The 26928-nt window shown below is 44.9% G+C and overlaps 1 protein-coding gene across 1 annotated transcript in view; it reads left to right on the top strand.

The window, feature by feature from the left end:
- Positions 1-9218: 9218 nt before the first annotated feature.
- PID1 (phosphotyrosine interaction domain containing 1) overlaps positions 9219-26928 on the top strand; it is an 81662-nt gene continuing 63952 nt past the window's right edge. Inside the window, exon 1 of the mRNA XM_073674413.1 lies at positions 9219-9398. Within this exon, the coding sequence (XP_073530514.1) occupies positions 9369-9398 (30 nt within the window). The 5' untranslated portion in view covers positions 9219-9368. The remainder of the gene's footprint in view (positions 9399-26928) is intronic.

A 26928-nucleotide genomic window follows, 5' to 3' on the forward strand; every position in this document is an offset into this window, starting at 1 on the left:
TTTTTCTAGAAGGGATCCCAGGGGGTACGGTGAGTGCAGGACGGCACCTGTACGCCCCGAATCAGCCAGGTGTTAGAACCTTGCTGTTAGGTTTTTTTTCCTTTGCTGGTCACATGACCTTGTTGGCCTATTTAATCCTGCTCCGCCCTTCTGGCTTTGCTGGACTTCATTGTATATCTACTTTCTAGCTAGCCTGTGCTCTGTATCTAACTCTGTTAGTTTGCTTGGTCTACGGACCTCTATGTTCTATCTATTTTGTTTGTTCGTCTGTCTGCTACTATTTCTGTTAGGAGGTGTCCCATATTCCTCCCAGTCCTTAGTACTTGTAGGGATTCCCTCCTCACATCTATAGGTCTCCGTACAGACTAGATTAGGACTTTAGCAGGTCTGATCGCAGGATCAGGTTCCCTGTTACATCGTAGGGATTCAGCTGAGTCTTATAGTAGGGACAGATCTCCTCTCTTTCCTTAGCTTTGGTAGCAGAACATAACAGTAAGTCCAGCCTGCAAATTCTCTAAGGAAAGATTTTTTTTTTTTTTTTTTTGTTCCATCATGGTGTCGGTTCAGGATTTGGCTAAACACCTGCAGGGACTCTCTCTGGAAGTGGCCGAGCTCCGTCAGCACGTGAGTAACTGTCCTGGAGCATATTTCTTGGAGCCTAAGGTATGTTTGCCGGATTTATTTTTTGGTGAACATCGAGAATTTTTTTCATTTAAAAATGCTTGCTTATTGTATTTTCGTTTGAGACCCAAGTCCTCTGGGGATGAATCCCAGCGCGTAGGGTTCATAATGTCACTTTTGCGCAAAGAGCCTCAGGAGTGGGCCTTTTCTTTGCAACCTAGTGATACATGCTTCAGATCAGTGGATAGTTTTTTTTCTGCTTTAGGACTATTATATGATGATCCTGACCGTGTGGCATCAGCTGAGACTGAGTTGAGACGTTTAAAACAAGGATCAGGTAATGTCGAAAAATATTGTACTCATTTTCGTCGTTGGTCCACTCAAACAGGGTGGAACGATTCTGCTCTGAAAAGTCTATTTCTTGCTGGGCTCAGTGAAAGGGTTAAAGACCTGCTAATTGCTTATCCTACACCTGAGGATTTGCAACAGGCTATGCAATTAGCTATACGGGTGGATAGAAGACTGCGTGCTAGGGTTAATGAGAGCAAATCCTCTATGTCAGTTTCTGGTTATGATAATGTGTGTACTAACAGTGGTGAACCGATGGAGATTGGATCGGTGGCACCTCGCTCTCAAGAAAAAGACCGTCGTTTTTCAGAAGGCTTGTGTTTCTATTGCGGAAAATCTGGTCATTTGATTAAAGGCTGTGAGCTTCGTATGAAGAAAGAAAAAAAAATGGTCAGTCACGCCCGTATTGCCTGTTTAAATTCCAAGGGTATATTTTTAGCTGCTTCCACGATTGCTCAGGAAAAATTAATGGAATTTCGGGTGTTTGTTGATTGCGGGTCTACACTGAATGTAATTGATGGGGGATTCGTGGAAAAACTCAATTTAAAACCTGAACCTTTATCATCCCCCATTGCTGTGGTTTCTGTGGATGGCTCCCCTTTGAAGAATATTACTCTTAAGGTCAGTGAATTTCCTCTCACTATTAATGGTGTTCACCATGAGAAATTGGATTTGGTAGTGTTGAATAACTTGCCTTCTCCAGTAATATTGGGATTGCCCTGGTTAAAATTTCACAATCCTGTACTGGATTGGTCTACCAGTGAAATTAAATCCTGGAGCCATAAATGTTATGACAAGTGCTGTAACGGGCGTATTGCAGCTTTGGATAGGGGAGAATTGCCTGTTCCTATTCAGGATTTTTGGAGAGTTTTTTCTGAGAAGGAATCGCAGGTTTTGCCTCCCCATAGAGACTATGATTGTTCTATTGAATTTGTCCCTGGAGCGACTCTTCCTAAAAGTCGTTTATTTAACCTTACCATTCCTGAGAGGAAGGCTTTGGAGGAATACATACAGACAAGTTTGGCCGCCGGTCACATTAGGCCCTCTAAGTCTCCTGTGGCGGTTGGATTTTTTTTTGTAAAAAAAAAAGGACGGCGGTTTACGTCCTTGTCTGGATTTTCGTGAGATTAACAAAATTACGGTACGCAATCCTTACCCACTGCCATTGATTCCTGATCTGTTTAACCAGTTATTGGGGGCCAAGTGGTTCTCTAAAATTGACCTTAAGGGGGCATACAATCTGTTGCGCATGAAGGAGGGTGATGAATGGAAGACTGCTTTTAACACTCCTGTGGGTCATTTTGAGAATCTGGTTATGCCTTTTGGTCTTACTAATGCTCCTGCATTTTTTCAGAATCTGATTAATGACATCCTTAGACCTTTGATCGGTAAAAATGTGGTTGTGTATTTGGATGACATTTTGATTTATTCGCCAGATCTGGAGTCTCATTGGCGGAGCGTGCGTGAGGTATTACAGTTATTAATGGACAATTCGCTTTTTGCTAAGCTGGAGAAATGTGAGTTCGCTGTACAGAGAATTAGTTTTTTGGGCTACATTATCTCCAGCAAAGGTTTTGAGATGGATCCGGTTAAGGTTCAGGCTGTGCAGGAATGGCCTAGGCCTATTGGTTTGAAATCGATACAGAGGTTTTTGGGTTTCGCCAATTACTACAGAAAATTCATAAAAAATTTTTCTAGTATTGTCAAACCTCTGACTGATCTCACCAGGAAAGGTGCTGATGCGGTTCAGTGGTCTTCTGAGGCCATTGAAGCTTTTGTGTATCTCAAGGAGAGGTTCACCTCTGCTCCGATCCTTATGCAGCCTGATGTTACTAGGCCGTTTTTGGTTGAGGTTGATGCTTCCTCTGTGGGGGTTGGCGCAGTATTGTCTCAGGATAACGGGGATGGATTACATCCCTGTGCCTTTTTTTCAAAAAAATTTTCGGAGACTGAACTGAATTACGATATTGGTAATCGGGAATTATTGGCTATTAAACTCGCATTTGAACACTGGCGCCACTTCTTGGAAGGTGCGGAATTTCCCGTTCAGGTTCTTACGGATCATAAAAATCTGATATATCTTGATGCTGCCAAGCGCCTGAATGCCCGTCAGGCTAGGTGGGCACTGTTTTTCTCGCGGTTTAATTTCTCCGTTACTTACATCCCTGGTACTAAGAATGTTAAGGCGGATGCCTTGTCTCGCAGTTTTTCTCCCATAGTCGGTGCTGAGAAAGAGGAAAACATTTTACAAGAAGGTGTTGTGATAGCTGCTTTAGACTCCGTTTTGGAAGATGAGATTCTTAAAGCTCAGGAGAATGCCCCATCTAACACTCCTCATGGGAGGTTGTTTGTGCCTGGGACCTTTAGGAGAGATTTGTTTGTTGAGTGTCACGAATCTCGGTTGGCAGGTCATCCCGGAATCTCTGAGACCAAGAGACTGGTGGGTCGCAGTTTTTGGTGGCCTGGATGGCAGAAGGAAGTCATTAAGTGGGTGCGCCAATGTACTATATGTGCTAGATCTAAGTCCTCACATACTCCTGCTGCGGGGTTGCTTTGTCCTTTGGAGGTCCCCAGTGCTCCTTGGACACATTTGGCTATGGACTTTATAACTGACCTTCCCTCCTCTGAGGGTTTTACTGTCATCTGGGTGGTCGTGGACCGTTTTAGCAAGATGTGTCACTTGGTTCCCTTCGTCAAACTGCCCTGCGCTAAAACTCTCGCTAAGGCCTTTGTCAAGGAAATTGTCAGACTTCATGGCGTTCCTACTGACATTGTTTCTGATAGGGGTCCTCAGTTCGTGGCTCGTTTTTGGCGTGCCTTTTGTGACAGGTTGGGAATTCATTTGTCGTTTTCGTCCGGATATCATCCTGAATCTAATGGCCAGACAGAAAGGAAAAACCAGGATGTTGAGCAGTTCTTGCGTTGTTTTGTGGCAGACAATCAAGAGGGGTGGTCTGAGTTTCTGCCACTTGCCGAATTTGCTCTGAACAATCATACATCTTCTTCTGCTGGTTGTTCGCCTTTTTTTTGTTGTTCTGGGAGACATCCGTCGTTTGGGTCGTTCTCCAAGTTGGGATCTGCCGTGCCTGAGGAGGAGAATTTTTCCGGTAATTTGGAAAGAGTTTGGACGGATGTGCGTGGTAATCTTCAGGAGGCCAACAGAAAATCTAAAGACTACTTTGATAGGAAACGACAGGAGGTTTTGTTCGCTGTTGGTGACATGGTTTGGTTGTCCTCTAGGAATCTGCGGTTGAGGATTCCTTCTAAGAAATTGGGTCCCAAGTTTGTAGGGCCCTTTAAGGTGCTTCAGGTTGTCAACCAATCTGCTGTTAGGTTGGAGGTTCCTACCTCCTGGAGAATTAATCCGGTCTTTCATGTCTCTCTGTTAAAAAAAGCTGTTGTGTCGGATGGTGACGCCTCTGCCTCTGTTCCTCCGGTGGTGGAGGACGGGGAATATGAAATTTCTCGCATCCTTGACTCTAGACGGTATAGAGGTAGTTTGCAGTATCTTGTGGCCTGGAAAGGTTTCGGACCCGAGGATAACTCTTGGGTGAGGTCAGATGATGTTTCCGCGTCCAGACTTATCAGAGCGTTTCACAGGAGATTTCCTGATAAGCCTGGTCCTAGGGGATCCGGAGGATCCTCTTAGAAGGGGGGGTACTGTTAGAACCTTGCTGTTAGGTTTTTTTTCCTTTGCTGGTCACATGACCTTGTTGGCCTATTTAATCCTGCTCCGCCCTTCTGGCTTTGCTGGACTTCATTGTATATCTACTTTCTAGCTAGCCTGTGCTCTGTATCTAACTCTGTTAGTTTGCTTGGTCTACGGACCTCTATGTTCTATCTATTTTGTTTGTTCGTCTGTCTGCTACTATTTCTGTTAGGAGGTGTCCCATATTCCTCCCAGTCCTTAGTACTTGTAGGGATTCCCTCCTCACATCTATGGGTCTCCGTACAGACTAGATTAGGACTTTAGCAGGTCTGATCGCAGGATCAGGTTCCCTGTTACATCGTAGGGATTCAGCTGAGTCTTATAGTAGGGACAGATCTCCTCTCTTTCCTTAGCTTTGGTAGCAGAACATAACACCAGGTGTCAGAGGGATCAGGCCGCAAGAAGGGACCGGTCCCTGGCCCAGCCGTGTTACTCCAGTTCTCGGCTGGAAAAACCGGAGGCTTCTGCACTTCCACGGTGCAGTCGCCACAGTCTCACCCTAGTCACTGTGAAGGGCATCAAGTAGGTCCGGGAAATCCAGGTTGCCCAGAGGGACTTCAGAGCACCCAATCGGGACTGTGTGTGGGGAAGCACAGGGCAGGAGGGAGAAGACCTGGCGCGAGAAGTCAGTCAAGGAAAGGAACATAAGGAAGGGGGTCCCGTTAAGTGCTTCTAATCTACCTGAAGGAGTGCTGAACCCCTGCCTGGCAAACGCTGTGCGACGTGGGAGGCTGACACCCGTACAGTGTACCTGAGAAACTTGAACAAGAACTGTGAGTAAAGACCCTGGGACTGCATTTCCTTGTCTCTGTGTTTCTTGCTGCGCCATCAATCCCTGCACTACAACGCCCAGCACAACCAACATCATCTACACTGCCCTGGAGCTAGCTCTTCCTGTGGAGAGCCACACCATCCCTGCTGCAGTAACATCAGCTTCAGAGGACTGCTCCGCAGCGGCGGCTCCCATTAGCCGCATTCCACAGGTGGCGTCACAAACTCTATAAATCCCCTATAAATAGAATCCCCCCTTTTATTGACTGCCCTGGGTCACCGCCACTGTGATATCACCCCCAGCATCTACCGGCCAGGCAACGAGTACCCCACGGCCCAGGGGTCGCGTCATACACACTGAGCAGTAAGCTCTTACATTCCAGCAACTGATCAGTTTTATCTCTTCTATTAAAACAACCAATGAGACTGTAGCTCTTTTTTCAGACATTTAGCTCTCATAATAAAACAACTAAGGCTATGTGCCCACGATGCAGAAATGCTCAGGATTTTTTCCTGAGCGTTTCTGCATCTCCCTGGCAGAAAAAAAACGCATGCGGATTGTACATGCAGATTGTACATGCGGATTGTACATGCGGATTGTACATGCGTTTTCCTGCCAGGAACATGCGGAAATGGAGCGTTATTCACTGACATTTCCGCATGCGGATTGACAAGCGCTTTCCAAGCGATTAGCATCACTTGGAAAGTGCTTGTGACAACTAGGTCACACTATATAAATCCATGCAAACAGCATGGATTTACAGTGCCTACAAGTAGTATTCAACCCCCTGCAGATTTAGCTGGTTTGATAAGATGCAAATAAGTTAGAGCCTTCAAACTGCAAACGAGAGTAGGATTTATGAACAGAAGCATATATCTTACAAACCCAAAAGTTATGTTGCTCAGTTGAATTTTATTAAATTTTAAACATAAAAGTGTGGGTCAATTATTATTCAACCCCTATGTTTAATATTTTGTGGAATAACCCTTGTTTGCAATTACAGCTAATAATCGTCTTTTATAAGACCTGATCAGGCCGGCACAGGTCTGTGGAGTTATCTTGGCCCACTCCTCCATGCAGATCTTCTCCAAGTTATCTAGGTTCTTTGGGTGTCTCATGTGGACTTTATTCTTGCGCTCCTTCCACAAGTTTTCAATTGGGTTAGGGTCAGGAGACTGACTAGGCCACTCCAACACCTTGACTTTTTCCCTCTTGAACCAGGCCTTGGTTTTCTTGGCTGTGTGCTTTGGGTCGTTGTCTTGTTGGAAGATGAAATTACGACCCATCTTAAGATCCTTGATGGAGGAGCGGAGGTTCTTGGCTAAAATCTCCAGGTAGGCCGTGCTATCCATCTTCCCATGGATGCGGACGAGATGGCCAGGCCCCTTGGCTGAGAAACAGCCCCACAGCATGATGCTGCCACCACCATGCTTGACTGTAGGGATGGTATTCTTGGGGTCGTATGCAGTGCCATCCAGTCTCCAAATGTCACGTGTGTGGTTGGCACCAAAGATCTCGATCTTGGTCTCATCAGACCATAGAACCTTGAACCAGTCTGTCTCAGAGTCCCCCAAGTGATCATGAGCAAACTGTAGACGAGCCTTGACATGACGCTTTGAAAGTAAAGGTACCTTACGGGCTCGTCTGGAACGGAGACCATTGCGGTGGAGTACGTTACTTATGGTATTGACCGAAACCAATGTCCCCACTGCCATGAGATCTTCCCGGAGATCCTTCCTTGTTGTCCTTGGGTAAGCCTTGACTCTTCGGACAAGCCTGGCCTCGGCACGGGAGGACACTTTCAAAGGCTGTCCAGGCCGTGGAAGGCTAACAGTAGTTCCATAAGCCTTCCACTTACGGATGATGCTCCCAACAGTGGAGACAGGTAGGCCCAACTCCTTGGAAAGTGTTTTGTACCCCTTGCCAGCCTTGTGACACTCCACGATCTTGTCTCTGATGGCCTTGGAATGCTCCTTTGTCTTTCCCATGTTGACCATGTCTGAGTGCTGTTCACAAGTTTGGGGAGGGTCTTAAATAGTCAGAAAAGGCTGGCAAAAGAGATCTTTAATCCACACATGTGAAGCTTATTATTCTTGGTGCCTGAACTACTTCTTAATACTTTAGGGGGACCAAACAGAATTCTTGTGGTTTGAGGGGTTGAATAATAAATGACACTCTGAATTAACTTTTAACGTTTTAAAAAAAAAAAAAAAAAAAATACAAAAACAATATTTGCTGCAGTGCATTTCCCACTTCCAGGCTGATCTACAGTACAAATGTCACAATGCCAAGTTAATTCCGCATGTGTCAACCAGCTAAATCTGCAGGGGGTTGAATACTACTTGTAGGCACTGTATATAGTGTGACCCGAGAGAGTGGTAAAAATAAAAAAATAAATGTATACTTACCCTCCGATGGGCCGCGCTGTCTTGTTTCGCTCCGTTCCAGCTGCCGGCAGCAATGAATTGAAAGACCTGCCGACGTCAGCGTCACGTGACCCGTCATATGACTCTGACGTCAGCGCAGGTCCTTCAATTCACTGCAAAGTGCCGGGAAGCAAGCAAGAGTGCAGCGCGGGCCGCCAGAAGGTAAGTATACATTTATTTTATTATTTTTTTAACAGATTTTTTAATGGTACCTGGGTGTGGAGGAGACTCTCCTCTCATCTACACCCGGGTACCATCCGCACATTAGAACGCTTGGATTACGCGTCTACATATACAGTGATGCGTAATCCATGCGGTCTAATGCAAGTCAATGGCGGCGAAGACGCAGCACTTCCGCAAAATAATTGGTAGTGCTGCGTTTTTTTCCGCAATGATAATCCGCAGCGGAAATATCCGCAGCATGTACACAGCACATGCGGATTATCATTGGGGAACATGGCCGACCTTCTACCATGCGTTTTTAATGCGTTTCCGCAGCTGCAAAAACGCAGCGGAAAAGCATTAAAAACGCATCGTGGGCACACAGCCTAAGACTGTAGTTCTTATGATAGAGCAGCCAATCACACTTTGGCTCTTATAATAAAGCAACCAATCAGAATGTAGCTCTTATAATAGAGCAGCCAATCAGATTTTAGCTTTTAGGCCACGGCCCCACTATCAGTATTCGGTCAGTATTTTTTCTCAGGAGTGGGAGCCAAAACCAGGAGTGGGTGATAAATGCGTTAATGGGGCCTTGTTTCCATTATACCTTTTCTCTGATTGTTCCTCACCTGGTTTTGGCTCCAACTCCTGAGAAAAAATACTGACCAAATACTGATAGTGGGGCCATGGCCTTATAACAGAACACCCAATCAGACCGTAGCTCTTATATTAAAACAACCAGACTGTAGTTCTTACGAATACAGCAACCAATCAGAATGAAGCTCTTATATTAGAATAACTAATTAGACTTTGGCTCTTTTGTCTATGTGGGCTGGAAAGATAAAAGCAGTGACCTGATTGGTTCCCATTAGGAGAGTGTCCCTCTGCCTTGTCGCGATACAACCTGTAGCTTCCCTGTGCCTATAGATCACAGAGTCGCTCCGTAGGTGTCAGGGCGGTTCTGCCGGCACTGCACTGCTTAACTGACAGGGCTCGCAATGAAGGCGGGATATGTTCATAACAGCCACACCCAGCGCTCAGGGGGCGGGACTGGTCAGGAGAACTCCGCCTCCTGGTGACAGCGATAGTCATGAAGCGACAGGCTGAGGCTGAGAGGCGACAGCTAGGAGTGGGCGGAGTGATAACGCCGCTGTGAGGGGGCGTGACCCGGGGAGCTGATAGAGAGGTGGGCGTGTGTTAGTGAAGCGGAGTGTGGCTGTGGGAGGAGCTATCCGGATAACGGGAGGAGCGCTCGGCTGTGGGGAGCTCCGGCCTTGGGGTGCGCAGATTGCAGACGGTCAGAGGAGCTTGTGCCTGAACAAGAGGGGACATGTGGCAGCCGGCGAGCGAGAGACTGCAGGTGAGCTGCTCCCCGAAACACGGAGTCCGGGATGGGGGCATCGTGCGGCGCGGCAGTGAGGGAGAGAGGGGCAGCTGGCAGTGCTGAGGGCGAGTGATGCGGGAGGAGAGTGCAGGAATGTGATCACTGCAGGGCAGCGCAGCCAGGGATGTGCTCCGACTGCTGGGCTCGGAGATGGACTTGGGCATCGGGGATATACATGGAAGAAAGGGGGGCACCTGGGATATACATGGAAGAAAGGGGGGCATCGGGGATGTACATGGAAGAAAGGGGGGCACCTGGGATATACATGGAAGAAAGGGGGGCATCGGGGATGTACATGGAAGAAAGGGGGGCACCTGGGATATACATGGAAGAAAGGGGGGCATCGGGGATGTACATGGAAGAAAGGGGGGCACCGGGGATATACATGGACGGGGGGCATCGGGGATATACATGGAAGAAAGGGGGGCACCTGGGATATACATGGAAGAAAGGGGGGCATCGGGGATGTACATGGACGAAAGGGGGGCACCGGGGATATACATGGACGAAAGGGGGGCACCGGGGATATACATGGACGAAAGGGGGGCACCGGGGATATACATGGAAGAAAGGGGGGCACCGGGGATATACATGGACGAAAGGGGGGCACCGGGGATATACATGGACGAAAGGGGGGCACCGGGGATATACATGGAAGAAAGGGGGGCACCGGGGATATACTTGGAAGAAAGGAGGGCACCGGAGATATACTTGGAAGAAAGGAGGGCACCGGAAATGTACATGGAAGAAAGGGGGGCACGGAGATATACATGGAAGAAAGGGGGGCATCGGAGATATACATGGACGGGGGGCATCGGGGATATACGTGGAAGAAAGGGGGGCACCGGGGATATATGTGGAAGAAAGGAGGGCACCGGGGATATATGTGGAAGAAAGGAGGGTACGGGGGATATATGTGGAAGAAAGGGGGGCACTGGGGTGCAGGGCATACTGATGCATAGTAGAAAGAGCACCAGAAGTTGTGGGCATAGTGATTGTTGGAAGTAGGGCACTAGACATGCAGGGCATACTGATGGATGGAAGAGGGCACTGGGCATAGTGATGGATGGAAGGAGGGCACTAGAAGTGGAGGACATGCTAGTGGATGGACGGAGGGCACTAGAAGTGGAGGACATGCTAGTGGATGGACGGAGGGCACTAGAAGTGGAGGACATGCTAGTGGATGGACGGAGGGCACTAGAAGTGGAGGACATGCTAGTGGATGGACGGAGGGCACTAGAAGTGGAGGACATGCTAGTGGATGGACGGAGGGCACTAGAAGTGGAGGACATGCTAGTGGATGGACGGAGGGCACTAGAAGTGGAGGACATGCTAGTGGATGGACGGAGGGCACTAGAAGTGGAGGACATGCTAGTGGATGGACGGAGGGCACTAGAAGTGGAGGACATGCTAGTGGATGGACGGAGGGCACTAGAAGTGGAGGACATGCTAGTGGATGGACGGAGGGCACTAGAAGTGGAGGACATGCTAGTGGATGGACGGAGGGCACTAGAAGTGGCGGACATGCTAGTGGATGGACGGAGGGCACTAGAAGTGGCGGACATGCTAGTGGATGGACGGAGGGCACTAGAAGTATTGGGTGTAGAGATGGATGGAAGGGGGGCACTAGAAGTATTGGGTGTAGAGTGGATGGAAGGGGGACACTAGAAGTATTGGGTGTAGAGTGGATGGAAGGGGGACACTAGAAGTATTGGGTGTAGAGATGGATGGAAGGGGGACACTAGAAGCTCTAAACATGGAGATGGGGAGGGGGTGATAGAGGACACTAGAAAGGGCTCTAGAAGTGTTGGCCACAGACAGAGGGAAGAAGGGCACTGTAAGCGCTGGGCATAGTGATGGATGGATGGCTTTATAAGTGAGGTGCATAGAGATTGAGGAAAATAATTGTGAAGAGACCTAAAACTATTTTCTATGGTGGAAGGATGGATGAGATGACTGCTGTATATAGAGTTTGTAGGGGCAGTTTGAGTCCTGGGCATGGGGATGGTATACTGTTGGGTGTAGTGGGTGATGGGCAGATAAATAATATAATGACTATTACATGGCCGATATACGTGCACATGTGAACATGCAGAAGTTGTTTCTTGTCAGTACCCTTTATCCTGTCTCCGTGGATCTGGTCTGAGCCGTGTGTTTGGTGCAGTGCATCATACAACAGACGGGATGTCAGTAAATGGTGGGTCATCCTCTTAGGACGATTATCTCATCTATACATGTATCCCCCAACTGTATTGATAAAAACCTCAAGGATCTGCAGGATACAAGTACCTGGGGTCCTGTGGTAACATAGAGGTCCGGGCCTCTTACAATGAGTCAGTGAAACAATGTGGGGAGAGTTCCGCGAGGTCTTTGATATGTTGCAGCAAAACAACATTTGGTGGGAGTTCGTCGGCGATTGTGCAAGTTTACAGCCTGTGTGTTATTGCCAGCGTGTTAACTGCTTTCTGGCGGTCCGCTGTCTGAGCTGTGCTGGGCTTAGCTGCTCATCTGGGACATCTGTAGTCGTCTCCATGTTACATACACACCCTGCAATGATTCAGCCTATTTATTAGATTATTATGAAGTTTTCACAACGAACAAGGGGGCACCATAGTGGATTTGTAGGTGCTTTGTATAGGAACGTCCAGCCGGGAGCTATGGGATGGTGTGATCCTCGCAGCTTCTAGTGCAGTTCCATGTGTGTTTGCATTCTGCTTTTATAACATTACAAGCAGCTTGGCATGAAAACTCGGACATGACAACCCGTACATGAACTGATTGCTTTACATTGCTGGAATTTAATTGCTGCCAGTTCCGCAGAATGACTGCAGTTCATGCGAATACTGAAGTGAAGCTATAGCTATGTACTTACAGCATTTCAGGCTGGGGAGAGGTCCATCATCGTGACCGTCTCATGTGTTCCCGGCACTGAGAGAACATCCAGATACTTTTACATACGCATGTCAGATTGAATTTAGCAGACTTCTAGAAGCAGGACTTAGTAAGTGATATTGTAAGTCTTCCTGAAAAGTTAGTGTTGCTCATGACCCCGTGATCTTTAAAGGAATGTTGTCAAGTTTTCCACAGCGAATAACTTTCTGATCGCTGGAGGTCCGACCGAAGTGGCCCCCCAGCTTAATGGAGCGGAGGTCAATCATGCGCACTGTTGCTCCGTTCATTCTTAATGGGAGTGCAGGAGATTGCTGAGCGTTGTGCTCATCTGATCTTCGGTACTCCTATTAGAATGAATGGAGCTGCAGCTCGCATGATTGACCTCCACTCCGCTTCTTGGTATCGATGGGGGGCCGCGGCTGCCAACACTTTAGCGATCGGAAAGTTATCCCTTATCCTTTGGGTAGGAGATAACTTTCAAACCTGAAAGGGAATCTGTCAGCAGAATTTCACCCCCCCCCCCCCCCTACAGACTACTAATATGCACATGTACCTCTTTCAAAGACAAGTCCAGCAGTACCTTTACATGGCCAGTCCTTTTTTTCATTACTGAGAAATCAGCGGTTGAACTGATATGCAAATGAGGCTGAAGAGCTATTTGTAGATCTGAAGCCTCCGTCACTACAGCTCTATTCTCTGCCTGTGCCGCCTTTTTCTGTTCGACTGACAGCCTCTAATGATGTGTGACTTCAGTCAAAGGAGCCGTCAGTCACTCAGGAGGAGGTGGTATCTGGAGAGGAGTAGAGCTGGAGTGAAAAGTCTTCAGATCTACAAATAGCTCTATAGCCTCATTTGAATATCCTTTCAAACGCTGACTTCTCCTAAAAGAGGAACGAACCAGCCGTGATAAGGTATTGCTGGATTTGCCTTTGAAAGACATGCACATATAAATAGTTTGGGGTATGGAATCCTGTTGATATTCCCTTTTTAAGGGACCATCACAGTCAAAACTTGTCCTTGATTGTGGTTCGGAGTAGCGTAACAGAACCACGTACCATACAATATTCGTTTTGATTTATTGTCATGAGACTGCCGGATATGGCGTCATACAGTATACGGCTATTTCTGGCAGTCCCATTGGTGGGGATCTCAGAAGTTGGATCAGCAAACTTTTCACCTCCCCTGTGAATAGTTCATAACTTGCAAAGTTGGGAGTAACTTTTTAACTCTTTTTAGTTTTATAGGCTATGTATTATTCCCTGTTGTGCTGGTTTACATATATTATACAAAAAATAAGCGCTGTTCACATGTGCATTAGTTTTTTCCTGTCATTGCTTTTCGATGGCCAGGTGGTGTTCTATCTGCAAACAAAAAAACTACATTTGAAACCTGCCCATATATCCTACGAAAACAAAAGCCTTGACACCAGAGCGAGTAGAGCCTTAGACTCTGTTCACTTTAGCATCTTGGCTTCCATTTGTAAAGGGTCATTCATGGCTAAGACAGAAATATCTGTGTCTCTGTTGGCCACAAGTGGTCCGGGCTCTGGGGGCTGACGAGCGGACAGTGGAACACTTTTTTTTTTTTTTTTTTCTGTAACTCTCATAAACATTAATGTCAGTGGCGGGTATAGCACGAGCGGCAAATGTTAGACAGCGTAGACGTATAAACTCCAGAACACCAGTCATTTACACTGTGCTATGCTCAGCACTACACATCCACTGAGCAGGGACATGTTTGCCGGTCTGCAGTTGTATAATAACCCCAAATACACAGGCAGACCACTCATCAGATGCGCGTTGATTGATCTGTAACACATCATTTAGTGTGCACAAGCTGCCATAGTTTCTCGGCAGCACAGGTCATGTTTGCACAGTGTAGTATAAATGGACCTTTTAAAGGAGTTGTCCACTACCCAGACAACCCCTTCTCAATTTCTATATTTCCCATATAAAATAACCGCCTGTACTCTCCTCCAGTGCTGGCCGCGTTCTAGCAATGACTGCCCTGGGGCTTGCGTGACATTTTTATGCCATGTGAGCCCTCCAGCCTCTTGCTTCCTTCAGATGAAATTGACACCTGGAAGAAGTGAGAGTTGCTGTTGCTCTGTGACTACCTCCGAAGGAACTAAGGGAAGCATCCGCTGATTGGCTTCAGGGCTCACGTAACATAAGAACGTTGCACAAGCCCTGGTAGACCAGATGCCAACATTACTGGAACAGCGCCTGCACCGAAGGGGAGTACAGGGTGTTTTCATTTTATAAGGGGGGGATATAGCAATTGGGAAGGGGTTGTTTGAGTAGTGGAAAACCCCTATCAGCGAAAGACTATCCCCCAGGCAGTTACAAACAGGGCTGTGGAGTCGGTAAGCCAAACTTTCGACTCCGACTCCTCAATTTCCATGACTTCGACTCCCTCATACATGGCACATGTTTAAGTGATAAATCTATGGTAGGACACATTTTTCTGAGCTAAAAGTCTAGACCCTTAGATCAGGAATAGGACAGACATTTATTGGACATTTCATAACTTTCCCAAATTCTTATGAAAAAAATATTCCCCACAAACTGCATTGAACTACTGTACCCAATTTATTATATATTTTCGGAGTCGGTCCATTTTATACCGGCTCCAACTCCGACTCCACCAAAATGGGCTTCGACTCCGACTCCGACTCCACAGCCCTGGTTACAAATGCTCAAATGACAGACTAAACCTGATCTCGTAGCTAAGAATATAAAATCCTCCTTCTAGATTCCAGTCAGACCAATGAAGGTACTCTGGTACTACAGTGTAAGGTAAATTGTGACATAATAAAAACAAAAAATGAACCTTCGGGAGACCAGATAACAACAGAAAAAAGGCCATGTTCAGTATTTGGTCAGTATTTCGCATCAGTATTTGTAAGCCAAAACCAGGAGTGGAACAATCCGAGGAAAAGTATAATAGAAACACGCCACCACTTCTGTATTTATCACCCACTCCTGGTTTTGACTGACAAATACTGAACGTGTGAATGTGGCCTAACAGAACCCCTGACACTACAAGTAAATGTAAGAAACTGTGATCTATAGCTTTTAAGAGAGAGAGGTTTTTTTCTCCACTTATGAGCCACTTCTCTTCACCCTCCCTGTTTTCTGAACTGATCCCGAATTCCTCAATCCCTCTGGAAAAACAAGAGACTGATGGCACAAACACTCAGACACATGCTGCTGCTGCTGCTTACTAGTAAGTGTTTTGTCTCTCTCCAAAGCTGGATTTACAGATTAAAGGTTTAGTACTGTGGTATTGTGTTTTCTATGCTGCTGCTTCTGAACATGTGCTACATGGAGACTGGAGAGCAGGAATCCCTCCATGTACTATGTATGGGAGACATCATAGCAACTCATCTCCACCCACCAACTCAGAGACAACTGACAATGAAAACCTGAGCCTGCATATGGGGAAATTGGTGAACATAAAAAGTTTGTCAGATTTTAGCATATAATTCGTTCCAAAATATAGATGAAAAAAGCTCCTTGTGAATGTACGCTTAGATGAGGTTTGGAAGGTGCCGTCTCACAAGTATACATTATTGGAGAGCATTGGCTTCATCCTTCCTACTTTTATAGAAGGTGTGGGGTGAGATTCCCTTCCAATATATGGGGCCCTTTATGACCCCACTTTTTCAATTCATGAGTCACTCACAGAATATTCTGGAAAGGCTATATTTTGCAATGACTTCTATTCAGTTGTTGGTAAAATAGGAGTTGTACATTGATGCCAACATGAAGGAACTCTAGAGATCAGATACTCCACCAGGTTTCTACTCTGTTTTCTTTCCTCCTAAATTTAGAGCAAATTTATTTAGTTTACTGGGTGCAGCAGTTGTGACACAATCCAGAGTTTTTAAATGTAGAATGCAGCAGAGCTGAGGAAGCTAACCCCGCCCACACCAGGCTCTGTATGTACATTGTCTATAGACCGACAGTGAGCTGCTTATCACAGGAGGTGGCATGGTCGGACGACTTGGCACGAGGCTGCTAGTCCCAGCAATGATAATGTCTTTGTGGTAAAACCGTCATTGTAAGTGTAACACTGGGGGGTGCGGACCCAATACACCATGGGCTGGGCTTACCCTGGAGGGACGTGACTAAGCGACTACCTGGTTTTTGCTAGAGCATCACACGTAGCAATGATAATCTTCGAGTGATAAAACCTTAATTATAAGTACACATTGTTGAAATCTGTGTTTCAGCCCCTATCGCCTTCTGTCTTTAGATTACATAGCAAAAACCTGCTCCCAGGTTGTCTTGAGCTAGAATGCCACTTTAAAGGGTTTGTCTATAATTCAAAAAATGTTTTGAATCAAAAAGAATGCAGTAACATTTAAAATAACCTATACTCCGCTGTATCACAACACGACATCAGTACTCTGTTTACTTTGCTGCAGTAACCGCTGCAGGCAGTCACTGGCCTCAGCTGTGATAGAGGTATGTACAGCATAAGACCATTGAGGTTAGAGAACGCAGGCCAGTGATGTAGTAGTGGGGTAATTATTTTATAATATTCCTCTCTGTTACATATTCTTCCATTCTAAAAAAAAAAAAAAAAAAAATAGCAAATTGGGTCCTTCTACTTCCTTTTCCATTTTCACGTAATTTTCATGTTTGACTGGAACAGACAAGTGGAATGTGCAAATGAAAATGTGAACTTATGTTGGATACAACTATGTCCATTTTTCAGCTGTGATCCAGGCAAGGTCTGGCTGTACTGATGCATAAAGAACATTCTGACATCAATCTTGATCTTGAACATGGTGAGGAAGGGAAACATGGGTATGTGGACGCTGAAGAAATCCGCTGCATTTTCACAACAAAACTTACACAATTTGGTTCATGTTTTGCCGCTGTTGATTTTCCACTCCTTAACTCCACAAATGTTAATTCTTGTGCACAATAAAGAGACATCTCTACTGCAGACAAAAAAACACAGGTTAATTTCTCAGCAAACTTCATAGCTTCATATCCATCAGGAGCCTCCTTTTGCCGATAACATATAAAAGCTGGAAAAAAAAATAAAGCACAGAATGTGTTTTTCATTTCCTGTAAAATGATGGACATAATGACCAGAACTGGATGGACCCTACCTACTATAGTACCGTATATTCCGGCGTATAAAACGACTTTTGAAGACTGAAAAATCTTCTGTCTAGTCTGGGGTCGTCTTATACGCCGGTAATGCTTTTGAACTTTCAGAAATTGACATGCGGGGATACTCTGGGGGTGTTAATAAGCTGCCGTGGCCGTATCCCTGCCATGTCGGAGTTAATATAAGGTGGAGGGAGTTAAAATACGGCGGCGGTAGGTCCAGACAGTCAGCGCTTCTGTGCTGAAACTGACACATCGCTGCGTATTCCCAGCTCCGGACACAGCGCAGGGCTTCTGTGCCGACAGCTTTCACTTGTCACAGAAGCGCTGCGCTGTGTCCGGAGCAGGGAAGTTCGCATCGCTTCTGTGACAATATATGAAAAGCCGGCAATTCAGCAGCGGCATAAGCCGGCACCCGACAATTTAGAATAGAAAGAATAGAGCTTCACACATAGATTAGATAGATAGAAACATGTCAGTCACATATATATGAAGTACAGTGACAGTATTGCTTACTGTACTTGTCATTTAGTGTAAAGGATTTATTAAAACAAATATTAGTGTTTTCATGCACCGTCTCTTTAAAAAAGCCGGCCGGCAATTCAGCATCTGTATCCGACAATTTATAATAGACAGAATAGAGCTTCACACATAGATTAGATAGATAGATAGAAACATGTCAGTCACATATATATGAAGTACAGTGACAGTGCTGGTTACTGTACTTGTCATCTAGTGTTAAAATAAAGGATTTATTTAAAAAAAAATTGGCGTGGGGTTCCCCTTAATTTTAGTCTCTAGCGGAGGTTAAGCAGACGGCTGGGGCAGATGTTTGAAGCCTGGGAAGGGGGTAATACCCACGGAGCTTCCCAGGCTACTAATATCAGCCCCCAGCTGAATACCTAGCCTTTACTAGCTATTAAAATGGGGGACCCCCCAAAAAAAATGACGTGGGGTCCCCCCTAATTTAATAGCTAGCAAAGGCTAGGCAGACAGCTGGGGGCTGATATTAATAGCCCAGGAAGGGAGCCATGAATATTGGCCCCCTCCCAGGCTAGAAACACCAGCCGTCAGCCGCCCCAGAAATGGCGCATCCATAGGATGCGCCAATTCTGGCACTTAGCCTCGCTCTTCCACGCTGCCCTGGTGCGGTGGCAGGGGGTAATAGGGTTGGGGTTGATGTCAGCTTATAATGCCAGCTGACATCAAGCCCAGGTTAGTAATGGAGAGGCGTCTATAAGACACCCCCATTACTAACCCCATAGTAAAAGTTAAAAACACAAACACCCAGAATAAAGTCCTTTAATTGAAATAAAGACACAATTCTTTATTGTTCTAAATTAAACCATACTTACCATCACGCCCATTCCAGCTGAAGCCAACGATCTCCTGCAATAAAAGAAAAATAATAAACCAACATCATCCTTACCTTTCCATGGTTCCCAGGACAGCTTCAGCTCTGCTACATCGAGATGACAGGCTGGACCGCAGCAGAACACCGCCATCCAGCCTGTCATTCCGCAGACACTGAGAAGCGCAGGCATGCTTGCGCTCTGCAGTGTCTGGCTGTGACGGCATCCAGATGAGCCGACAATGAACTCAGCTCACCTCCTGGACGTCCGTCACTGACAGCGTGGGAAACTTCTACTGCGCATGCGGGGAGCAGGAGAATTTTCCCACGCTGTCAGTGACGTGCATGAGGTGAGCCGAGTTCATTGGACATGATCTCGGCTCATCTGGATGCCGTCACAGTCAGACACTGAGGAGCACAAGCATGCCTGCGCTTCTCAGTGTCTGCCGCATGGCAAGCTGAACGGCAGCGTTCTGCTGCGGTGCAGCCTGTCATGTGAATGTAGCAGAGCTGGACCGGTCCTGGGAACCATGGAGAGGTAAGGATGAGGTTGCTTTATTATTTTACTTTTATTGCAGGAGATCGTTGGCTTCAGCTGGAATGGGCGTGACGGTAAGTATGGTTTAATTTAGAACATTAAAAAATTGTGTCTTTATTTCAATTAAAGGACTTTATTCTGGGTGTTGTGTTTTTTTTAATTACTTTACTAGAAATTCATGGTGGTCATGTCTAATATTGGCGTGACCCCATGAATTTCGGGCTTAGGGCCAGCTGATAATGCCAAGCTGGCCCTAACCCCTTTATTACCCAGTGAGCCACCGCACCAGGGCCCTGGATGAGTTGGGTACAGTGCCAGAAGATGGCGCTTCTATGAACGCGCCATTTTCCGGGGTGGCTGCGGACTGCAATTTGCAGCGGGGGGGGCCCACAAAGCTTGGGTCTCCCTGCGCTGCAGATTCCAGCCCCCAGCTGCCTAGTTGTACCTGGCTGGACACAAAAATAGGGCGAAGCCCCACGTCTTTTTTTTTTTTTAATTATTTCATGAAATAATTAAAAAAAAAAAAAAAAAAAAAGGGCTTCCCTATATTGTTGTGTCCGGCCAGGTACAAATAGGCAGCTGGTGGTTGGGGGCAGCCCGTTCCTGCCTGCTGTACCTGGCTGGACGCAAAAATATGGTGAAGCCCACGTCAACATTTTTGGGAAAAATTAATTACAAAATTAATAATAATTTAGGGACTGCATCTTTATTAACCCCTCAATTGTCATTTAGTGTTAAAATAAAGGATTTTTTAAAAAGAAAATTGGCGTGGGATCCACCATCATTATAGTCTCTAGCGGAGGTTAAGCAGACGGCTGGGGCAGATGTTTGAAGTCTGGGAAGGGGGTAAAACCCACGGAGCTTCCCAGGCTACTAATATCAGCCCCCAGCTGAATGCCTAGCCTTTACTAGCTATTAAAATGGGGGACCCCCTCAAAAAATGACGTGGGGTCCCCCCTATTTTAATATGTTTGAGTGACAGTTTTCCTGCTATATACCTGCATGTCATAAGAATTTAAATTAAAAAAGGACCATGTTAAATTCAAATCTGTTTTTTTTTAATTTTTACCGGTGTTTGGTATGCGTTGGAAAAGGGGTAGTCTTATACGGTGAATATATCCTAAACTCTATATTTTAACAGGAAAGTAGGGGGGTCGTCTTATACACCAGGTCGTCTTATACGCCGGAATATACGGTATATAGTATTAGCTGAAAGTGTTGGCACCCTTTAAATTGTTCCAGAAAATAAAGTTTTTCCTCCAGAAAATTATTGCAATTACACATGTTTGTTATACACGTTTATTTCCTTTTGTGCATATTGGAACAACACAAAAAAAAAAAAAACAGAAAAGGGCAAATTGGACATAATTTCACAAAAAATTGCAATAATAGTTCAGGCAAAATTGTTGGCATTAACTTTAATATTTGGTTGTACAGCCTTTAGAATAAATTACTGCAATCAATCACTTCCTATAACCATCAACAATCCTCTTACACCTCTCAACTGTAATTTTGGGCCACTCTTCTTTTCCAAACTGTTCCAGGTCTCCCATATTTGAATGGTGTCATCTCCCAATAGCAATTTTAAGATCTCTCCAAAGGTGTACAATGGGATTCAGATCCAAACTCATTGCTGGCCACTTGAGGACTCTCTAGCACTTTCTTTCCATCCATTTCTGGCTGGCTGCTTTTTGAAGTATGGTTAGGGTGATTGTTCCTCTGGAAGACCCATGACCTAGGACACAAACCCAGCTGTCTGATACTAGGCACTACGTTGCGACCCACAATCCTTTGGTAATGTTCAGATTTCATGATGCCTTGCACACCATCAAGGCACCCAGTGCCAGAGGCTGCAAAACAACCCCAAAACATTTTTGAACCTCCATCATATTTGACTGTAGGTACTGTGTTCTTTTCTTTGTAGGCCTCATTTAGTTTTTGGTAAACGGTAGAATGATGTGCTTGACCAAAAAGCTCTATCTTGGTCTCATCTGCTTTCCTAGAAGGATTTTAGCTTGCGTATATTTTGGCAAATTGGAGTCTAGCTTTTTTTTTTATGTCTGTCAGTAGTGGGGTCCTCCTGTGCCTCCTGCCATTGTGTAATTTCATTCAAATGTCAACGGATAGTTCGTACTGACACTGATGCAGCCTGAGCCTGCAGGACAGCTTGAATTTCTTTGGAACTTGATTGCTTCTGCTTATCCACCATCTGGACTATCCTGCGTTGCAACCTTTCATCAGTTTTTCTCTGCTGTCCACGTCCAGGGAGATTAGCTACAGTGCCATGGGTTGTCAACTTCTTGATTTATGTGGTGCACCTTGGACAAAGGAACATCAAGATCTCTGGAGATGTATTTGTAACTTCGAAATTGTTGATATCTTTCAACAGTTTTGGTTCTCAACTCCCCAGACAGTTCTCTTCTCCTCTTTCTGATCTCCATGCTTAGGGTGGCACTCAGACACACAATGCAAATATTGAGTCAACTTCTCCCATTTCATCTGGTTTCAGGTGTGATTTTCATATTGCTAAAACCTGTTACTTGCTACAGGTGAGTTTGAACGAGCATCACATTATTGCAACAAAGTTGTTTATCCACAATTTTGGAAAGGTGCCAACATTTTTTGGGATTTTTTTTTTGTGAAATTATGCCCAATTTGCCTTGTTGTGTTCCAATATACACAAGGAAATAAACGTGTGTAATTGCAACAATTTTTTTGGGGAGAAACCCTTCATTTTCTGGAACTATTTCACTGTTGGCAACACTTTCGGCCCTGACCGTGTAATAAACTAATATATGTGGTTTGTCAGGAACCTACAGTCATGGCCAAAAGTATTGAGAATGAGACAAATAGTAATTTTTCCAAAGTTTACTGCTTCATTTTTTGTAATGGCAATTTGCATATACTCCTGAATGTCAAAGAGTGATCAGCTTAACAGCAATTACTGTACTTGCAAAGTCAATATTTGCCCAGAAAATGAACTTTAACCCCCAAAACACATTTCAACATCATTGCAGTCCTGCCTTAAAAGGAGCAGCTAACATCGTTTTAGTGATTGATCCATTAACACAGGTGTGGGTGTTGATGAGGACAGGGCTGGCGATCAATCAGGCATGATTAAGTAAGAATGACATCACTGGACACTTTAAAAGGAGGTTGGTTCTTGGTATCATTGTTTCTCTTCAGTTAACCATGGTTATCTCTAAAGAAACACGTGCAGCCATCATTGCACTGCACAAAAATGGCCTAACAGTATCGCAGCTACAAAGATTGCACCTCAGTCAACAATCTATCGCATCATCAAGAACTTCAAGGAGAGAGCTTCCATTGTTGTCAAAAAGGCTCCAGGGCGCCCAAGAAAGACCAGCAAGCACCAGGACCGTATCTTAAAACTGTTTCAGCTGCGGGATCGGACTACCAGCAGTGCCGAGCTTGCTCAGGAATGGCAGCAGGCTGGTGAGTGCTTCTGCACGCACTGTGAGGCTTAGACTCTTTGAGCAAGGGCTGGTTTCAAGGAGGGCAGCAAAGAAGCCACTTCTCTCCAGAAAAAACATCAGGGACCGACTGATATTCTGCAAAAGGTACAGGGAGTGGACTGCTGAGGACTGGGGCAAAGTCCTTTTCTCTGATGAATCCCCTTTTCGATTGTTTGGGACATCTGGAAAACAGCTTATTCGGAGAAGAAGAGGTGAGCGCTACCACCAGTCTTGTCTCATGCCAACTGTAAAGCATCCTGAAACCATTCATGTGCGGGGTTGCTTCTCAGCCAAGGGAATCGGCTCACTCACAGTCTTGCCTAAAAACACAGCCATGAATAAAGCATGGTACCAGAATGTCCTCCAAGAGCAACTTCTCCCAACCGTCCAAGAGCAGTTTGGCGCCCAACAATGCCTTTTCCAGCATGATGGAGCACCTTGCCATAAAGCAAAGGTGATAACTAAATGGCTCATGGAACAAAACATAGAGATTTTGGGTCCATGGCCTGGAAACTCCCCAGATCTTAATCCCATTGAGAACTTGTGGTCAATCATCAGACGGGTGGACAAACAAAAACCCAACAAATTCTGGCAAAATACAAGCATTGATTATGCAAGAATGGACTGCTATCAGTCAGGATTTGGTCCAAAAGTTGATTGAGAGCATGCCAGGGAGAATTACAGAGGTCTTGAAGAAGAAGGGGCAACACTGCAAATATTGACTTGCTGCATTAACTCATTCTGTCAATATAACCTATTGGTTCTCATAATATGATTGCAATTATATTTCTGTATGTGATCTAAACATCAGACAAATACTAATAAAAACCAGAGGCCAGCAGATCACGTGAAAATATAATTTTGGTGTCATTCTAAAAACTTTTGGCCATGACTGTATAGTGTTAGTCATGTAATGGCTGAAGGAAGGAACAGAAAACCGGAAATAAGAGCGCAGATGTGAACCCAGCCATATTTTGTACCAGTCTGTAGAAACCTGATTCTGTCTGGAACAAAATTATGACTCCAGATGTTCCCCTGTCCTTGGGACAGAAAGATGACATGCGCTTGAGCTGTAGTTTTGAGTGCAGAATGGTCTCTGTGCCGAGATAATAGATGGACACTCGGTTATTATTCAGATATTTTGTAATTCAATTTTAATATAATGTTCAAATGGCAGAGTATTTCTTCTTTACGTGGTGTGCCGAACACCAAGTCTGAAAGTTTGTTCATCACGGAGGTCCAGTGTCTGTGGTCACTTGTCACTCTCTGGATTTAAGTTTCCCAGTACTTGATGAAAAAAAGTTTTGTTTACTACTATTTGGAGATTACTTAGATTTGGCGGCTGCATCATGAGTGAACATGAAAAACATTTGATAAATACCTCCTGGTTTGTGAGTGTCATTTTAACATTATTTTTTTGTCTTGCCTTAAAAAAATTATGTAAATCATACATGAAATTATTTACACCAAAACAATAACATTATTATAATCCTTCTATTTTTCATAACTCACAATTTTTTTTCTAAAAAGCAAGTTAGAATCTTCTGTCTGCTTCTAGTAAATCTAATAACTACATGTCCCAGAACGCCAGACCCACATATGGAAAATGGGTCCATATTACATTGAGAACAAAATCTCAACCAAACACCCAGAAAAATAAGCTGAGCTTAGACGCGATCCATGTAATATAAAACCAATTTTATTGATACACAATTAAAATAAATTTAAAATGCAGAATGCTGTAAACAAGGGACACGGACACTGACAGAACAACATGTATGGAGAACATTTAGCCATATGTAATATAATTAACTATAAGTGCAGCTCATCCATCAGGCAACCAATTTACCACTGACAAATATTTAGGTATAAATAGCAGAACTCCATCAATATACTAGATCCATAAATCCACCATACACCCCCTCCAGCCTGACATGGCCACATCTAGTCCGTACAATGTAACAGGAACATGAGTGGTTGGAAAGAAGCCTTGAGGAGAATTTATGACAATAGTCTATTACACGGGCCTTATATAACTTGTGATTGTCACGAGCCTGCATTGTAGCTATGCAGAGACTTTATGCCCCCATACACATAAGTCATTTGAACCCTGCAATATCAGACGGCAGTCTGATGTGTATGGGGCCTCCTCACTGTTCCCTGGCAGGTGGTGATGTTAGGGGAGAGAAGGATCCAGCCTGTTGATTTCCAACACAATCCTTTTGTTCTGGCAGCGGATATCTAGGACAGCCCAGGAGCACTCGGCCAACTGCAGCTTTCCTGCGTATGAGTTAGTCGGGGGAAGATGGATGACCGCCGAACGATTGTTTGGCCCACACCTTTAGATACATTCTGCCTGAAAAAAAATCTAATATTTGGAAACCTATAAGAGATAACCGTGGCATCAAACGTTATAATTGCAATTGAGAATTCACATTTTGCACAGTTTGAGAATTTTTGTGCAAAGTCAAAAATTATTATTTTTTGTCTAACTTCTTTTTGCTACTGTTTAGCATAAAAAGTCACAAAATGTCGCAAACATTTTCGGGCATACATACAATCACTCCAGGAGAGGGACTGCAGTATATTTGTGACAATTTTTTTTTAAAGTTGCAATTAATGAATCAGGTGAAAACATCTGGAAACCCTAAACTCTGGACAGATCTTTGTAGCATGTTTTTCCAGTAGAGAGAAAAATATTAAAATGATAGTCTCCTCAGTGGTAGATACCTTTTTAATGGCCAAATGAAAAGATGATATCAACCACTGAGGACGCTCTCATTTTAATATTTTTCAAACATTATAAATATATAAACCAGAGTGGACGCTTACCAGTTTATTTAGGAATATATATAGCTGGGAAGCATAAAAAAAATGTATACACAACTATTAAGACATTGGGAAATTTACTTCAGACTTTTTTTTTTTTTAATGTCCCATATTGTGGATCTGAGCTGTCTCTCTTCCTTCACACGTCTCTAATGCTGACAGGAACATGAGTTATTTTGTGGTATGCTCTTTTTTGGCATCATCGAAGGTAATCTCGCCCATGAAGGGTGTCTCATGCCTGTCTCCCATGATGAATACATTAGTTCATTGCATTCAGGTGGCTGCTTGTGCAACTTGGAAACTTGGATGTTCTCCTCGTTTTTCAGGAGGCTGTCCTGAGTGACACGTATTAGGAAGGTCCCGGGGGGACCAAGGGCTGCTTGTCCTGTTCGATTGGAGCCCCTGCTTCATTCTCCCTCACTGGAAAATCTTCTCCAGATGGCGGGCCGGACGTGCTGCCAGATGAATTTACACAATCCCACAGACAGAGTTTATTTGGCAGATCCCAGGCAGCTTTAAATCTACTAAACTCTGGAGAACTGAAGTAAAACATCTTACAAGGCCCAGCTCGAGTAATGGCGCTGGAGATTTTTACAGCATCACAGAGACTCATTTGCCGAACGGACGCTGCTACTGTGCTGTGTACATTATTTCTCTGGGCATTCTGTATGGAATGGGAGACCCGAGAGACGCATCTATTGACCTGAAGTAAAAATATTTCCATTAAGGTGGGTGGTGATGGACGTGGTCCATAGCTGCCATCTTGGGTCAGCAACTGGTACATGTTTCTGACAACATCTGATATCCACGTGAGGCTATGATCATGTGTAATCTTATTTTTTTTTTCTGTGGATTCTCTCCAAAATCCTTCTCTTCTAAACAATTACCAATACTCACTCAATACTTTTTGCAAACATGGGAGCAAGTCTTAATCTCATCTACATCACGTAGGTTGGCTCCATTAACACCCTTGTTTGACAACCCAGATTTCCCCCTGCTTCAGGCGCAGACTCCTTTCTAATCTGGGACAGATCCGCTGGGGTTAGATCGTTCTCATGGGATCAGGCTCTTTTCCTTCCTTTACGAACTTGGTGGCTCTTGTCCACATAGGCATCTATTCTGGCTGGCATATTTCCAGCTCTGATCATTTATAACCGGACTAGTATAAAGGATGATCTCACTCCGTTTGCAACTGAAGTAGGTCCTTGTACTAAACTTCTATCTTGTATATACAAAGAGACGCTTGCAATGACCCTCTACACTTTACTGGGGGGTGGGAGAAGGAATTGGG

Source organism: Phyllobates terribilis, unplaced genomic scaffold (assembly GCF_046119375.1).
Source record: "Phyllobates terribilis strain yellow unplaced genomic scaffold, ASM4611937v1 Scaffold_3__8_contigs__length_932513732, whole genome shotgun sequence".
NCBI lineage: Eukaryota > Metazoa > Chordata > Amphibia > Anura > Dendrobatidae > Phyllobates > Phyllobates terribilis.